The 17,822-nt window shown below is 40.0% G+C and overlaps 1 protein-coding gene and 1 pseudogene across 1 annotated transcript in view; both read right to left on the bottom strand.

Annotated features, from left to right (window-relative positions):
- The window catches only part of KIAA1217 (KIAA1217 ortholog), a 456,740-nt gene extending 439,142 nt beyond the window's left edge, over window positions 1–17,598 (bottom strand). Inside the window, exon 1 of the mRNA XM_006887104.1 lies at window positions 17,323–17,598. Coding sequence (XP_006887166.1) covers window positions 17,323–17,436 — 114 coding nt within the window. The 5' untranslated portion in view covers window positions 17,437–17,598. The remainder of the gene's footprint in view (window positions 1–17,322) is intronic.
- LOC102851113 lies at window positions 2,870–3,693 on the bottom strand (annotated as a pseudogene).
- Window positions 17,599–17,822: the final 224 nt, after the last annotated feature.

Here is a 17,822-nt window from a genome sequence, read left to right as displayed (position 1 = left end):
TCTAGTCTGTATATAGATTGAAAAGGTATAGAGACAGAATACATCCCAGACTACAACCCTTTTTGTTTTTGAACCATGCAGTGTCTCCTTCCTCTGCTCTGACTACTGCCTCCTGGTCCAAGTATAGGTTTCGCATAAGCACAATCAAATGTTCTGGGATTCCCATTCTTCTCAGAGTCATCCACAGTTTGTTGTGATCCACACAGTTAAACACCTTTGCATAGTCAATGAAACACAGATAGACATTCCTCTGTTACGTTCTGCTTTCAGCCAAGATCCATCTAACATTAGCTATAATATCTTTAGTACCACGGCCTCTTCTAAATCCAGCCTGCACATCTGGCAGTTCTCTGTTGATGTACTGCTCCAGTTATTTTTGGATAATTTTCAGCAGAATCTTACGTGCATGTGATATTAATGATAAAAGTAGGCAAACATACAAAAAAAAAGAAGCAAAATTAATGATCTAATTCAACACCTGTACCAAAAGAAAAACAGTCTGACACCACAGCCTCTACAAAAAGGAAATTATTGAGACAAGAGCTAAAATTAATGAGATAGAAAACAGAAAAACAATTGAAACCATCAGCAAGACCAGAGCTGGTTTTTCAAAAGGGTCAATAAACTTGACAAACCACTGGCAAACAATTTTTTAAAAAAGAGAGAAGACACAAATAACTTGATTAAGAAATGACAGAAGTGACATCACAACAGAATCAGATAAAATTAAGTCATTAATATAGGAATATTATGAAAAGCAGTCCTCTGATAAATTTGAAAACCTGCCAAAAATGGACAAATTCCTTGAAACTCATGCTCTATCCAGATTGACACAGATGTAGAACACGTGACCAGACCCATCACAAAAGAAGAAAATGAGCAGGTCATAAAAAGATTCCCCCACAAAAAAAAAGTCCTGGACCAGATGGCTTCACAGCTGAATTCTACCAAACATTCAGAGATTTATCACTAATTCTACTGAAATTATTTTTAAAAATAGGAAAAGAAGGAACACTCCCAGAGTCATTCTATGAAGCAAGCATAACCCTAATACCAAAATAAGGCAATGATATTACCAAAAAAGAAAACTACACACCAATATCTCTCATGAACATAGACACAAAAATCCTTAACAAAATCTTAGCCAGTAGAATCCAAAAGCACATTTTAAAAAAAGAAAAAAATCATCATGATCAATGGGATTCATAATAGGTATGCAAGGCTGGTTTACAATAAGAAAAATAATCAACATAATTCAACACATAATTCACCACCATCAAATGAGGATCTAAAAAGACAGTAATGGTGGGCATAGTTCAACGGTGATCAGTTTTACAAAACACATGGCAATGATTGACTCTATAAAGCACAATGTGACTGAAGAATAGTGTGAAATACAATGTACATTAATTTTGTATGCACACTAATATAAAACAGAAGTTTTTTTAAAAAGTTAACAAACATTAAACTGTTGCTAATGTGAAAATTGAAGACTCTCGATGAGAAGTATTAATTCAATTACTGGAGTATTGGGGAGGGTATGTGTGTCAGAGTGAGACTGGCACAGGATAGGGCAGTGTTTAGGGCTATTGTACATAGGGTCGCTATGAGTCACAGACAACTCGAATGTACATAGTGTCACTATGAGTTGCAGGCAACTCCAAAGCACATAACAAAAGCAACAACGTGAAAAAAAATTGTTTACAAAGGTATGTATGATCTTGATAAATTTGTTTGCAACATGCAACAAATCAACTAAAAAGAAAGACAAAAGTTACTGGGAAATCAGATTAAAATCTATTTATATTACATTCATTATATTAAATCAGGCTCTAAAATAGAATAATAAAAAATAACATAATCAACAAATATGACACAGCTATGTTTGCATAAAATAGACATAAGATATACAAGTGTCCGTGAATATTTATAGAATACTTACAAACATCAATTGTATATTTATTGTTTTCCTTAAAATTTAAAAAGAATAAGTTTTATTTTTTTTTGTTAGACTAGCATGTATTTTTATCTTTCTTTTTTAAAAAAGAGCAACATTAACAGAGCATGTATCTTTCCATAAGACTAAAACACTAACAAATACAAGTCAATGCACATATTTAAACTACTGTCATTTTCTCTACATAGGAGTAAATGTTATTTTCAATGCCAGACATTGCAATACTGTTCATTTCCTTTCATCATGCAAACACACCAATTTTCTCATTAAAAAGCTTTTATTGGGGGGGAAGCTTATATTGGGTCTTACGTACCTTGCCCTTCCACAAAAATAAATGGGGGGGGGGAGGGGGAGAACAAAACTTAAGAAAACCCAATGAGAGTCCTTCAATAGTTTAGAAACAACTATGGACTGCTATTTAATATAGAAATGGGAGAAATTTGAGTTAAAAGATTTTTTAATAAAATTTCTATAATTTACACATTTTTCCCCACCTAGTATAAATTTTTGAGACAATGTAAAGTCATGGTACTGTGAAATTTATACCAACAGTGTAAAATAAAATATGTAAAGGATCATGAGAAAAAGAAAATCATATTTCTCATGGCCCTCAAGCATACAATTTTTTTAGTAATTTAAGAAGATAACTATGAGGCCTTAAGTTTTTCTATCCCTCACTTCTAACTTTTCAAATCAGATCTATAGGATTCACAAATGAAAATCAGTCACACATTCAGCAGAGATCTGATCTGTCTCTTGCTCTTCTTTCTCTCAACTAATTTTACTCAAATTGCTCTCATCTTCCTGAGTGTTTTCCATGAACAGCATTGCAAGTTGGTTTAAAAAATAATAATAAAGAAAAAGAAATTAAGTTTTACAAGGGTTTTGTTGGTTAATTATTTACCAGTGGAGTCACTCCACCAGGAGTTTGATTTCATTGGCTAGCAGCTGGTTCATGTTGAACAGGCCCCCTGGGAGCTTGGTGGGCACCTCCCGATCCGTGCTTTCAGGGTCGCTGTCAACAGAGCTGGAACTCGCACTCATGTTGTCAACAGCAGTGCTGTTGGGGCACCCAGCTCCGGCTCACTAGTCTCACTGGCCGTGGACACTACGGAGAGCAGGGATATATGCCTGGTGAGCCGGCCAGAGGGCAGAAGGGAGGCGGCATAGTCCACTATGATACCAGCTACATCTAGATTACAAGCCTTATCAAAGGCGATGAAATCTACATTTGCATTGGCTTCACAGACACAGAAGGAGCCGTCATCTTTTATCAACAGGTCAAGGCCACACACATCCATCCCCAGGATATTAGACACCTGGACAGCCAGCTGTTTCCCTTGTTCACTCAATGAGCACATCATCCCCACTCCACCTAGTGAGCAGTTGCTTTGCATCCTCCCGTCAGTTGAACAACGTAACATGGTTCCAACTACACGGCCTCCCACAACAATGACACGTACGTCTCGTCCGTGGGACTCTTTAACATACTTTTGGAACAAGTAGTGTGCTTCATGGCGAATAAGATGGCTTAGATCAGCCAAATGATGCTTATCTCGAGCCAAGAAAACGGCTTTGCCTCTATGACCCCGTGTATTCTTCACTACCATTGGAAACTCCAATACTTCTGCTTCATCAATCATTTTAGCAAAATTTTCATGGCCACCGTAAGAAAAAGTATCTGGCAGAGGGACACCATGGCCAGCCAAAAAAAGAAGAAGTTTTATAGGTTGCATCACCCAATCACTTCCAATAAAATTATAAATAGTAATAATCTTAATTATGATTGGAAATTAAATTTTCCAAAATAACCCTTAAAGGTCAACCCTGGAGTTGTACTGCCACAGTAAAGCAAGGGATTCAAATCAGGAGAAAGATGGGCAATTTCCTTCCCTGTGCAACTGACAGCCTCTGAAACTACACTGGAAGGTCAGCTATGGGTCAGTTCTGACCCGATCTCATCGAGAGAAGGAGTGAAAGAGAGAGAACACTTAAACCAAGGAGAAAATCAAACCGAAAATAATCAATTCTTATAAAAGCAATGAAATGGGAAAGTAATTCATGTACAATTGAAGGGAGCCATGCAAGCTTGTCTTGTTGTTGTTGTTGTTATGTGCCGTCGAATTGCCTGTGACTCATAGTGACCCTATGTACAATAGCCCTAAACTCTGCTCTGTCCTGTTCCAATCTCACTGTCTCTGACACACCCACCCCGATTACCGCAGTCACTGAATCAATCCACCTCGTAGAGGGCCTTCCCCTCCTGCGCTGTCCCTTCACCCTCCCAAGCATTGATGTCCCTCTCCAAGGACCGGTCTGTCTCTCCTTGTAACATGCCCAAAGTATGTCAGATGAAGCCTCAGGATCTTTATATAACTTTGAAAAACCAGGAAGAGTATTTCATTAAAATAAAAACAATATGAGGTAGCAAATAATAATAATATGGCAAAGAAAACCAAATGTAAACTGGTGCTGGAATAAAACACATAAACCATTCACAAGTATTTAACAACAAAAAAGAGGTGTGTCTGCAAAAAGGACATCTGCCCACTAGGAATCCTGCTTGTGCAAAGGTTAAACACTAAGCAAAAGGCCAGCAGCTCAAATCTACTAGCCATCCAGCCATTCCCAATGAGAAAAGGTGACAATCTGCGTCCATAAAATTACTATATTAGAAACTATAGGGTTATCCTATCATAATTGAAATAATAGCATGAGTTTGGGCTTTTGGTTTTGTTTGTTTTTTATCTAAGGAACCATGGCAGGGCCATGGTAAAGCAGTCAGCTGCTCGCCAAAAGAGGTTAAAAAAAGAAAAGTTTTAGCCCTCCAGCTACTCAAAGAGAAAGATATTGACAGTCCACTTTCATAAAGATTACGGCTTTGGAAATTCTATGGAACAATTCTACTCTGTCCTATAAAATTACTGTGATCAGAACCATCCCGGTAGGGATTTTTTGTTGTTGTTGCTATTGTGTGTTTACAAGTTTATATGGTGATAAAACTTCCCAACACTTACATAAACTTATATATTCACTTCCAGTGTGTTAGTTTTGACTCACAGTGAATTGCTACCAGGTTTCTGAAGTGGTAAATCACAGCAGAAGATGACTGTCCATCTTTTTTGCTATCAACTATACCATCCACCTCCTTACTTCTCTGCAGGCCTCAATAATCCAGTGCAGTGGCCACAGTGAATTTCTATCTGTGTCCTTTCTGAGGGAACTAAGAGGCTGCAAATTGGGATCAAGATCAACTTGGAAGTAACAGAAACAAGATCAGACTCAGGAAGTACCCAGGCAATGTTTGTTAAGTTTCCAAAGAGGGCACATCCCTCCCTTCTTTAATGCGAGACAACCCCCTCAGCTGCTCTCTGCCTAGCTGATAGCCAGTGTCACTGGTCCAGCTCACCGCCACAGTGCAATTGCTGCTCTCCAAGGAGCACCTTTCTTCTGTCACCACCAACCACACTCCTGAGTCTCTTTTGTGTCCCTCATAGTCTTCAGTGTTACAGCCATTGCTTTATCCATATTACAGCTCTTTTCAGAAGTTCTTCTCACAGGAACCCCCAAATAGTTCATTTCCTGGCTTTCTTACCCTTGAGGTTCCCTCTTCACCTCTCGAAAAATGTCTGCAGGACCACTTTTATAAGCAACCTCAATGGCCAAGGATGACAGAACAAGAATCGAAGGCTTTGAGTTGTGCTGCTGGAAAAGAGCACTGAATACACCATGGACGGTTAAAAGAACAAATAGGTCTGTCTCGGAGAAAGGGCAACCCAGGGGACTCACTGGAGGCAAGGATAGAGAAGCTTTTCACATACTTTGATCATACTAGGAGGAAGCAGTTCTCGGGAAATAAGAGGAAGACCTCAACAAGATAGAATGACACAGGGATTCTAACAATGGGCTCGAGAACATCATAGATGATGAAGATGGGAGAGGACAGGGCAGGGTTCAGAGCCCCTGTTCACAGGGTCACCCGCCATTAATCATAGTGGATCTGATGGCACTCAACAACACTGTCAATTCTAAGACCTGGCCCTCCCATAAGAATGACAAACCAGACAACCTCTTTTGTGGACAGCAAGACATTCAATCCTACCAGGTGGTTTTAGATACCATCTTCCTAACCAGTTAAGATAAATTAACCAACCAATCCAGTTAAGATAAGTAAAATAGAAAACCCAAAAGGCAGACTGTGGCACAAGTCATGATTAAATAATCAAACTCTTGGGTTGTTTACAGGAAATATTAATCAACCAGGAAAATCTCCTGGGAAAAAGTAAACATTCTTCTAAGCTTCAAAAAAAACCTGTTGATGTTACTGTTATGTGCTATCAAGTTGATTATGATTCATAGCAACTCTACACACAATAGCTCTAAATCCTGCTCTTTCCTGAGCCAATCTCACTGTCGCTAACAAACCTAACCTCATTACTCCAGTTATTGTGTCATTCCTCTCCTGCACTCCCCTCTACCCTTCCAAGCATCATAACATTCTTGTCTAAAAACTGGTCCCTCCTCTACTTGCCCAAAGTGTGTGAGTGGGAGTCTCGAAATCCGTGCCCCCAAGGAGCAGCTTGGTTTCACCCTCTCTAGGACAGAGCTGCTAGTTCTCTTGGCAGTCCATAATATGTTCAATACTTTTCTCCAGCACCAAAACCTAGGAGACTTTAAAAGGGGATAAGAAAGAGAAAGGGCGGGGGGGGGGGACCAAAAGCCTTGCCATTAAGTTAGCACAGACTCATAGTTGACCCTCCAGCAGGTTTTCAGGGTCTGTGAATCACACTAAAGAAAAATACCCATCTTCCCCTATGGAGCTGCTGGTTGACTCAAACCTCCTGCCTTTGAGTTGGCAGGTGCAACTCCTTACCACTAGGCCTCCCAAGCTCCCTTTTGAGTTTCTGAGAGATTCACCCCTACCCAAAATGTGTATCTAAAAATCAAGGGCAGAGGAAACTCCCAGAGGCAAAAGGTTTGAAATTTTGAGTCTTTTAGCATTTCCACGTGTTACTGGTAGATGACACAGAGAGGTCAGCAACTTGCAAATGTCCTACTGTCAGAACCAGAATCTGGGTTTTTGGGGGCCTATTTGCATGCTTTTGCCCTTTTTGCCACATTTGCTGTGCTCCATCTTTAGCCAGTCACCAAGTTGTTCCAATTTTCTCCCACCCAGATAATATCATCTTTCAACTATAGCGGAGTCCGTTTCCACAGCTTGGGGGGTGGTGCCAACTATTAACGTGCTCCCTGCTATTGAAAAGGTTGGAAGTGCAGAGGAACCTTGGAAGAAAGCCAGCTATTGAAAACCTTGTGCCATTCAGTTCAATTCCAATGTACATGGGGTCACCATGAATCAGAGTTGACTTAATGGCAACTGCTTTTCTAATCTGAATGGCTTCTCCTTAATGAGAAGGATTTGTGAGGTTTTGCTGATTTTTTAAAACATGTATTCAACATGCGCTACTGCACAGATAGAAGAAACTCAAGTCATTCCCTCGAAGTCAGAATTGCCTCATGACTGACCTTCTATTGGATCTTTAAGGCTGTAAATCTTACCTTGAAAGAGACTGTCTTTTTCCAGTGGAGCCAAAGGTAGATTTGAACTGCTAGAAAATTGCCACCTTCGGGTTAACAGCACAACTCCCTACAGACTACACCACCAGAATCCCCCCTAATCCTCACCACAATAGTCTTGTCTGTCTGATTCTACAATTCAGAAATGAAAGCCTGTCTCACTGTACATTGCAAGAGTGAGGATCATCCAAATGTCCCTGGAGGGATCACTGGTGAATTTTAACTGTCAGAGAGGGGAAATGTATGAGTCAGCCATGTAACTCCCAACAGCCTATGCCAACAGAGCCCTCGAGTTTTATATAACTGGGATAGTTAACTATTTCTTCCACTGACTGACTTTTTATTGAGCTCATATACAATGACATATATTGTATATTTTTAGTTTATATTTTAGATAATAAAAAGAAATGTATAAATTACAAACCTAAAAAAAAAAAATGCAAGCCTCAGAGGAATTGATTGACATGTCTGTAATCCCAGAGCTAGAAGTGTCATATATATCATCTCAGTTATCTATGTCCCAAAATTTCATACTCTTTCCACTAAAACAATGTAGCAGGGCATGTACTCTTCTATAATGCCCAGTGAAAGCTCACATATGGGTCCATAATATACAGCCACTTGATTGAATTAATCCGGAGAACATGTGCAGGAGAAAGGCAGTAGAGTGGGCTTGACAAGTGAGAGGAGAGGAACAATTCAGACACTTGCAATATGAGTTCTATATCAACGTACTGGACTGAATCCCATCAAACTGCTATTTTTATGTCCTCAACAGCATCTAATTTGGGGGCAATTTTGTCTAGATTTTTCTGATTACTCCTTCCAGGTACCTTCTGCCTAAGCCACTGAGTTTGGGTTCCTGCTTCCCCTTACTTTCCCACCTCCTCTCAGACCCTCCTTCGCAGGTTTTCCAGTGGCATATTATTTTGACTTTTTGCACCACTCTTCTTAATAAAGCACTGTTCTCAAAATGTGTTCTCTTGCTCCTCCAAAACACTAATTAAAAAGAGAGTGAATGCAGAGGATGCTGGCACCCAATTAAACATGGATCAAAAGCCATATGCCAAGAATAGGCCTCACTTATGTTTCCTTTTTTTTCTATTCCATTTGATCAACCTCAACTCAAAGTCAAGTTTGCAAGTCAATGTACAACTCATTGAATTCAGTCGTTCTGACCACTGAGTCTCTGCGACAGGCAATATTCCACATCTTAGGAAATGCTCATCTAAGATCCTTTAAGTCACAATTCAAAACATGAGCCCTCTGGGAAACACCTCTAGTCCTTAATGTCCTGAGTAGCACCATCTCTATTAAAGTGTAAAACTGCTCTTCATGCTTGCTTTTTAAATATTACTGTCTTGGCGATCAAGAAAGCTCTAGTGGCTTAGTTGGTCAGGAATTGAGTCACTAAGCCAAAAGTGGGAAGTTCAAATTCACCAGCTACTCCACAGCAGAAAGATGGGTAACCTCCTCCTGTCCAGTGTACAGCTTGTGAAGAAAACTGGATGGAGGGTCATCTACCTCTAAAGAAGAAACTCTTAGCTGGGGCTATTTTTCTTTTAAAACTTTTACGTGTTTATTTTCAAAATATATCTCATGTTTTCAAAACCAATTTCTTCCACAATTTTAATTTCACACACACGTCCCCATGGTCTGAGACCACCATTATTTCACAGTTCATGTAATCTGTGCCTCTTTCATTCCAGTTCACCTCCCTTTCCAGCCTTGACTGACATGTATAGCTCTGAATATTGATGTACAGTTGTGGATTTCTAACACTTTCATATATGTGGGTGAATCAGAGCCAAGGGAAATATGACATTGAAATTTGAGTCATTTGATGTTTTCTACATATACTACATATACACTGTATACACTATATATATATACTGCCTATGCCCCCCAAGGTATGAGCTGATACATTGTAATGCAGTGTAAGAGTATTGTTGTTGTTGATTACCTTCCAGTAGAGCCCTATGAACAAAAGGCCTACAGCCACTCTAGAACTATTGACATTTATCAAAGTTCATAGAGTTTGCAGAGGCCTGTTATTTAGGAAGTGGATGCCACTCCTGATTCCAAATCTGTCATAGTATGTCATAACAGTATTATAACATTTATACATTATGTTATACATAGTATGTATAGTAGTATTACTGTGATACAATGAATTCATCAGAAGAGATCATAAAGTAGATAGCTCTGTATTCATGTATGTGTATAGGAAAGCATATGAAAGTAAGTGCACATGCATGCATAGGTATACACATGTCTGTATGTGCTACCTATATATGCAAATATATAATAATGCACACAGGGAGTACTATGGAGACTTCCCAGACAGGTAGTTTAAAAGACTAAAATGAACTACAACTTTGGGTGCTTATAAATTAACAGATTGATGATTGTTTCTCTTATTTTCATTTTCACAACTGCAGCACTGTGACATCTCTGTGCCAGATACAACAGAGAATGGTAAGTAGTGCCAAATTAACTGGGCCAGTGTCATTTCCACACAGACACAGCCAAAGTAGAGGCAGGAAAGTGAGGGAGGAGCTACAGTGGCCTGGAGAGGCTCTGAGGCAGCAGGTACTGCAGAGAGGAGTCAGAGAAAAGCTGCCTCGCTTTGCTAAATCATTTTAAAAGGTCTTCTTGTTCTTATTCTTGTCTCCTTAGTTCTGCCATCTGTGATGTTCATGTTAGAGAATAATACACCTTTTTGTCTCTCTACCTCTTTATGTTTTATGGAAAATGGCATTGTTTATTAACTATTTCCTAATAAGATTTAACTACACTAGATATAGAAATATATACAGAGGACTCTAAGCTGCAAAGAGCCCCAGTGGCACAGCACGTTATATGTTGTGCTGCTAACCAAACCCACTGCTCACTTGTGGGAAGGCTGGGCGGTCTCCTCCATCAAGATGCACAGCTGGGAAACCTGCTGGAAGGTCGCTGTGAGTCACAACTGACTCAATGACAGTGAGTTTTCTTGTTCTTGTTTGATTCACGCTGTAAGTATTAGACTGTATTCGTCTACAGCAAAAGGGAAAAGATAAAGACTTGATCGAGAATCTAGTCTACAAGACTAAGAACTCACCTAAAACGTTTATGCTGGAATCAGAAAAACCAGATGTTGCCAAGCTAGCACAAGTGACCATTCTGACCAGGGGTTCACTAGATGGTCCCTGGAAGAATGGAAGAAAAACGTAGTTCAAAACTCAAATTCCTGGGACAATTTCCTCCTGTACCAGTCAGATCTGATTTGATGGTACATGCGCAAAAAATAATAAAATAAAATTTAAAAATAAAAAATTATAAAAAAAAACACCCTCAAATTCCTAAAATTAAAAAAAAAATCCTAACCTTATTGGAACAATAAAAGTTAGAGAACATCTCAGAATTCATCCTAAAATAACTTTTAACTACTCTTGGAGATCACCTTTCAGCTAAATAAGACTGTGTCAGAAAATAAACAGCATCACCCAAGTCCTGTGATCCTTTAAACAATCATCTACATGGGACCAAATGGTCACCATTTAAACAAAGGCAAGAAGGTAAGAAGGGAAAGGCAGCTGGACTAACGGAGGCAAAACAGCCAGAACGAAAACAATGAGAATGCTGGCCAATGGCACTGGGCAATGGATATAGAAATCATTGACAGGAGCCTAACTTCCTATATGAACTTCAACCAAAATAAAAATATTACCAAGAAAAGAGTACACATGCGCGCGCGCGCGCGCACACACACACACACACACACACACATATGCATGCACACATAGAGAGCTCTGGTGGCTTAGTGGTAAGGAGTTACACTGTCAACCCAATGGAACACAGTTCAAATCCACCGTCTGCTCCGTGGGATAAAGATGAGCAATCTACTCCCACGTAATTTAATGCCTCTGAAAAGCCACGGAAGGAGTGGGTTTTGTGTGTGTGTGTGTGTGTGTATGGAATGAGAGAGAGAGAGACTCTCTGCCTGTAATTACAAATTGTTCTCTCTTCCTAGTTAATATAACGGAATTTCTGTGTGCAGCCTGGAAGAAAAGATTTTTAAATTATTTTCAGAAGAGTTTCTAAGACTAGGATAGTTTCTAAAGGTTACATGAACATGTTTTTTAATTCAAGAAGACAAAGAAAGAAGAGTGCATCCACACTGTATTTTTAAGCAGTGACCTTGACTGTGAGGGGTCACTGAGCTACACACCTCTTTGAGCATAGTGCTATTTCAAAGATCAACTGTTTAAAAAACAAAGAAACAAAGATCTGTTTTCTACATTAGTGCTTATGCTCCAGCATTGAATACGATTAATCTTTTCAAAAGAATGACAATGGAAGCAAGGTATGTCAATGTCTCTATTACTTAACCCAACCTGATCCACACACACCGTTACCAGAACTTTAAAAATTAAGGTAGAAGAAGCAGAAGCCAAGGTCAATACTAGAGTGAAATAACATATTTTGGGAATTCTAACTTTGGTTCAAATATTAGCTTCTGGGCTTGGACATATCTTAGCTTCAGTTTATTAAACTCCCTCTGAAAACCTGCTGGAGGATCAGCTATTAATTCTGACTCTACAGAAAACAACAGCAGCAGCAAGTGGCTTAGTGGTAAAGACTTATACTGCCAACCCAAAGGTACATGGTTCAAATCCACTAACTGCTCCATGGGAGAAAGATGGGCAACCTCTCCCATGTAATTTGCTGCCTCTGAAAACTCACTGGAGGGTCAGCTATGATTCAGTTTCAACTTAACAATAACATTCACCACTTAATTTTTGTCCTCCCCGTGACTATGTGTACCTTTCAATTCAAATATTAACTACCACATTGTAATGGTATTAGAAATACTGATTCATTGATTCATCTAGTATTTCTATTGTGCCTACAATATAATAACTATTTTTGGTTCTTTATTGATTCATCTGATAAATATTTCACTTGTGTTATTAACAGCTAAGCACTTAACCACCAGGGCTCCTCATTGTGTTCTTCCTCTCCCAACTGCAAAGCATACAGAAGTGATTAAGATAAAGTTTCTCCCCTCAACAAGCTTGCTTTAGGTGTGAGGAAAAAAGTGACCATCTCAATGCTTCAGTGTAGGTACTATAAGACCATCTGCAAACATATGACATGTGAAGAACAAATCTTTATACTTTATATGCATATTATTACTGTTTTTCCTTCTTGCTAAACCAGATTTTATCATTATATCACCCATAATACCTTTCCTCTGGGGTGGTGGTGGCTGTTGTCAGACACCATCGAGGTCAGTTATGACGTTATGTGTTACAGAATGAAATTGTAGGAACCAAATAAATAAGTTAGTGATGGATAAATTTAGAGCTTTTGGAGAGGAGAAAACACAAGTTTCAGAAATAAAATTATACTCTGGCAGTATCACTTTAAGTGCCAAAGGGTAAATAATTTTAAATACAAATTCAAAGATGAGAGCCTCTGAGGCTTCTTTTTGGCATAGGAAAAAACCGAACAAGGTAAAGCTAAGAGCTGACAAGAAGCCCAAGGAGTGTATTGGTTAAGCATCCGGCTGCTAACATCAAGGCTTGTAGTTTGAATAGAACAGTGGCTCCATGAAAGGGAATTAAAGCGGTCAGCTCTGGAAAAGACTTGTCGTTGTTGTTGTTGTTGTTGTAGTTAGGTCCCATAGAGTTTGCTCCCACAACCTTGTTGTGCAAGAAAAGGGAACTCTGCCCAATCTTGTGCCATCTTCTCCATCTCTGCTGTGTCCACTGTGGAAGTAACCATGTTAACTCATCTCATTGAGAGTCTTCCTCTCCTTCATTGACCCTATTTTTCTACCTGATATCTTTAGATTCCCTGATAACATGATCCAAATATCTGAGACAATTCATATCCTTGGAAATCTTACGTGACAATTCTACCCTGCCCTACAGGGTCTCTTTGAGTTGGAACTGACTTGACAGTGAGTTTTGATAAGCGCTGACACTGAAATGGCAGGTTCCATGCTTAAACTTAACATCATTTTTTTCTATCTGTATTATCTTTGACAGATGAAGAAATGACGAGGCAGAGAAGATTACTAGACATCCCAAGAACATTAGAGGAGGTTACATGCCAAGCTAGTATCCCACAGCCAAGCTCTTTCCCACCAGACACTAGGATTTCACCTTACAAAGGCTCTGCAGGAGTGAAAGGCCCCAAGCAGGTAGAGGAAATCAGTAAAGAAATCTGAGACAACTGGATAGATAAGCACCTCACTGCAGAAATGGTCATTTGCGTTCATAAAGACTCAAAATGGGAGTTAAGGAAATATCTTTCTTAATTTTTCAAGAATTTAGACTGAGAATTCTTTTAAATTGTGGATCTTGCATTTAGTACAAATTTCAAAACATAAGCTGTCTTCCAATTCTCAGTATGTTCAATGTCACGTAGGGCCTAGAATTGTCACACAGGACACCTGATCCACATCATTTCCACATCTTGTTCTGTATCTTAGGAACCCTTGTGGGGAAGCTCTGGTGGCCTAGTGGCAGGAAGCGGCACTGGAATCCTGAAGACACGCAGTTCAAATCCACCAGCTGCTCCTCAAAAAAAGAATGGGCACTCTCCTGCCACTGGAGGGTCAGCTATGGGTCTGTTCCGACTCAACAGTACAAAACAACAACAGCACCACGGTTAAGTGATCCACTGATAATCAACAGTGGTTTGAATTCACTAGCTGTTCTGCAGGAAAAAGATGTGGCTGCCTGATCCCCTAAAGATAATGGGATGCTGTTCAATCCATTCTGATACACAGCAGCCCTATGTACATAACGAGAAACCCTACCTGATCCTGTGACATCCACACATTCAGTGCCCACTGCTGCAGCTGCTGTGCCAATCCATCTCCCTGAGGGTCCTTTCTCTTTATCATTGACTCCACTTTACCAAGAGTGAGTTCCTACAGCTTGAAAGCACTACAGAGTCATTGCACTCTACCATACTGGGTCACTATTAGTCAGAATCTACTTAACAGGAATAGATTTCGTTTGCTTTGGTTTAGGCTGTATCTTGCTAACTGGCACTCCTCTAAGGTTCCTTCTCCCGAGGTAGGCATGAAGAGAGCTACCAGAAGGGCATCTGATATTTGCACAGACCCACTGCCACCCATTCTGGCCACAAGGGCCCTATAGGACACAGAACAGTTGCATAGGTTTCCAGGGCTGAAATGTTTCCAGGAAAAGACTGTCATGGCTTTCACCTATGGTGGCATCCAACTACCAACATTTTTGTTAAGCAGAACTCTTAATCAGAACACTAATAGGGCTCCTTGTGTGGTATTTAGAACCAATAAACCCAACAGAAGGGTGAGAGGTTCAAATCCATTAGGTGCTCCATGATAGACTCTGGACAGTCTCCTCCGGTAATGATTTAGCTCTCAGAAACCTGATGGAGGATTGCTATGAGTTGGAATGAACTTGCCAGTAGTAGGTTAAATCTGAATAGTGCTTCAGGCTGCTCTTATCTGAATTCCTCCTTACAGCTCGTTATATTTTCTTTCCGCAAAGGAAGGCTGGAATAACATCAGCAAAGAACTAAGGTCTCACAGAGAACAGGAAATGGATATTAGGAAAAAAGAAGAATGGAAAAGACATGATGTGTGGTCCATGGGAGCCCTCCCAGACATGCCTACGTGCACCTCTGCCATGCACAATGTCCACTTGAGATTTGATGGCAGAAACGTCACAGGGTAATGAAAATTGTATATATAAATCCCTCTCCTTTTCAGTGGTCAGCTTGAAGAAAAGAGGATGTAGAAAGGCAGAAAGTGGCATTTTTGTCTACTTTTCATTATTCAGAGAAAGAACAGTTGACCAGTCAACTTCAAACTTTCAAATTCAAACTTCTTAGCAAGCTTATCTGAGCTTACACTTCCTTGATCTGAACAACTTTGAATAAAATATGAGATCTCTCAAAAAGTGACACTTGGAAAGACACTATTCCATTAAAGAAGTGGACAGAGACTCAAGTAGGGACATTTTGTAAGCATATCTGGAATGAAAAGACAGACTTCTATTTCTTTTTTTTTTTTCTTTCTTTTTTTTTTTAGACCATCAACCAAGATTCCTGCTTCTTTGCTCCTCAGTTCTAGCTGGCAGCCTGAGCACAAAACAGACAAAAAGTTCAAACATGTTTCACATTTTCTCACACTCTGATAGATGCTACGGGAGAGAAGGTTGAATTCAAGAAAGAAATCAGACTAAGGTTAATGTATAGGTTTAAATTATGCAGGCTAACGCCATCTTCATTTCCATAATGAGTTGAGTTAATTAGACTTCACTTTTGTAACGAACCAACTGGCAGGAGTGCAAGCTTTTATAAATGCTGATCTCGCCTCTGTCTGGGGTCTGGGACTTGGTAGTAGCAGCCTGTCCTCCTCTCCCACCTGAAAGATGACTAAGTGCTCTGGCCTTCCTTCCCAGGGTTCCTTCCATTCAGAGGTCAACTTGATAACACGTCCGTGAGGGCCGCTGAGGTAGCATCACATCTCTCATGACCCCATACATGCTCTGTCTGCTAAGAAGTAATTGCACACAGCCAAGAAACAAAAACAGACCATGCCACAGTTGGGTGATGTCCATGGGGCTGTCAAAATAACCTGAGAAAACAGGTAGCCAAAGATAGCAGAAAGCAAAGTGTGCAAAAGGAAAACATCTGTGATCAAAAAGAGCAGAAACAAAACCCCAACAACAGCTCCTTAATTAAGGAAAGGGGTTTATCACAAATCTATCCCTTTATGCTCTATTTTACCTTGAGAATGTACAGAAAATCCATTCATTCGGTGACAATGCTAAATCCTCAGTAAAAGAGCAGAGCAGGACCAATTTTTACCGAAGAAATGAACATTATATGTATTTTCAAATTTACCGACCCTCTCATGCACTTAACAACAATAACATCAACAGAGAGAGAAAGAGAGAGAGAGAGAGATCAGCTGGCCCAGCGAAGAGAAAATGATGTGACCAAGACAAAGGTGGGTGACTTTTGGTTTGTGGCCCTCCGGCCAGTCTTTCATTGTTTTTGTTCAGACATTCCTCTAGGTCGTATAGCCCTGGTGTACAAGTTGCCATCCCGCAGTCACTTGTGGTTGCTGTGAGGCTGAACACTGTGACACGGATGTGTCAAATGCGTTAATGGTTGGCTACAATGCGGACTGAGAGTGGGGTGGAGCTCCCCGATTAAACAAGCGTGGAAGGAGGAGTGGCGTCCATTTCCATAATAGCTTGCCTCTGGAAACGATATGAACTTGGAGAGAGGATGAAAGGCACCCAAGCGTCGAGGACACTCCTTCATAGGGTTGCTATGAGTCGCCAGCGACTTGACAGCACTTAACAACAACAACAACTCATGCTTTAACTTCTTAAGTATGTTATGTACATTATATGCATGTATGTGTTATTTTTATGGTGTATTATATGCAATAATACAGAAGGTCCTGCGTTTTACTCAAAGAAGTGATTACTTCTCCATTGCCTGCATTATACATATGTTTATGGTTGAACACAAGAACTCTTTAGAGGGACTGGAAACTCTCTGGGCCTTCTGTCATCCAGGTAAGAGGATGGTAACATTTTACAGGACTGTACTCTTGGGTCCAACCTTCTCAACATCCTTCCTCCTCCTCTGACCAGAGATCTGGAATAACCAAGTGGAAGGTATAGTCTATCCTCAACAATTTTTTTCTGCCTTATTACTGGAGGTCATTTTGCTTTCTTGTGCCTTCATCAAAGTATGTGCTTTGCTGGGACAAATGTTCCTACCTGGTCTCTTAGCCTCTCTTGGTGGCCCATGATTGCTGTGGCATGATGAGGGTACTTCTGTTTCAGATGTTCTAGGAAAGCTTCTCTCTTCCTGTCCATCTCAGATGTTTGCATTCCCAGGATTTCTTTGGAACTTCGGGCCCCCCCTAGAGTATGCCTCCTTGGGATATTGCGGGAAGACCTGGAAACTGAGACGTGGCCGTTTCCATTAGCAAGGCGATCCTTGTTTCTGCGACATTCTGCATCTTCTAATGAGGTTACATGTAGATTGCTTTTTCCTTTTTCTGAAAGCAAAAAAAAAGAAAAAAATACAGTTCACAATTAATGATTTCACACTAGAAGTCTCATTTACAGAACGCCAAGAGGGTTTCTGGCAGCTGTTAATGTATGACTGTAACTTCACAGATTCTTATTTTCTCCCCCCTTTTCTTATTTTGCAGAAAGGAAAGGGGAGAATCAACAATCAAAAGAAAAATGAAAAGTCGCACTTGAAAAATAAA

This window comes from Elephantulus edwardii, unplaced genomic scaffold (assembly GCF_000299155.1).
Source record: "Elephantulus edwardii isolate Elephantulus edwardi_28Jun2011 unplaced genomic scaffold, EleEdw1.0 scaffold00054, whole genome shotgun sequence".
NCBI lineage: Eukaryota > Metazoa > Chordata > Mammalia > Macroscelidea > Macroscelididae > Elephantulus > Elephantulus edwardii.
The sequence above is the reverse complement of the archived record's forward strand: the minus strand, read 5'-3'. Positions and strand labels throughout refer to the sequence as shown.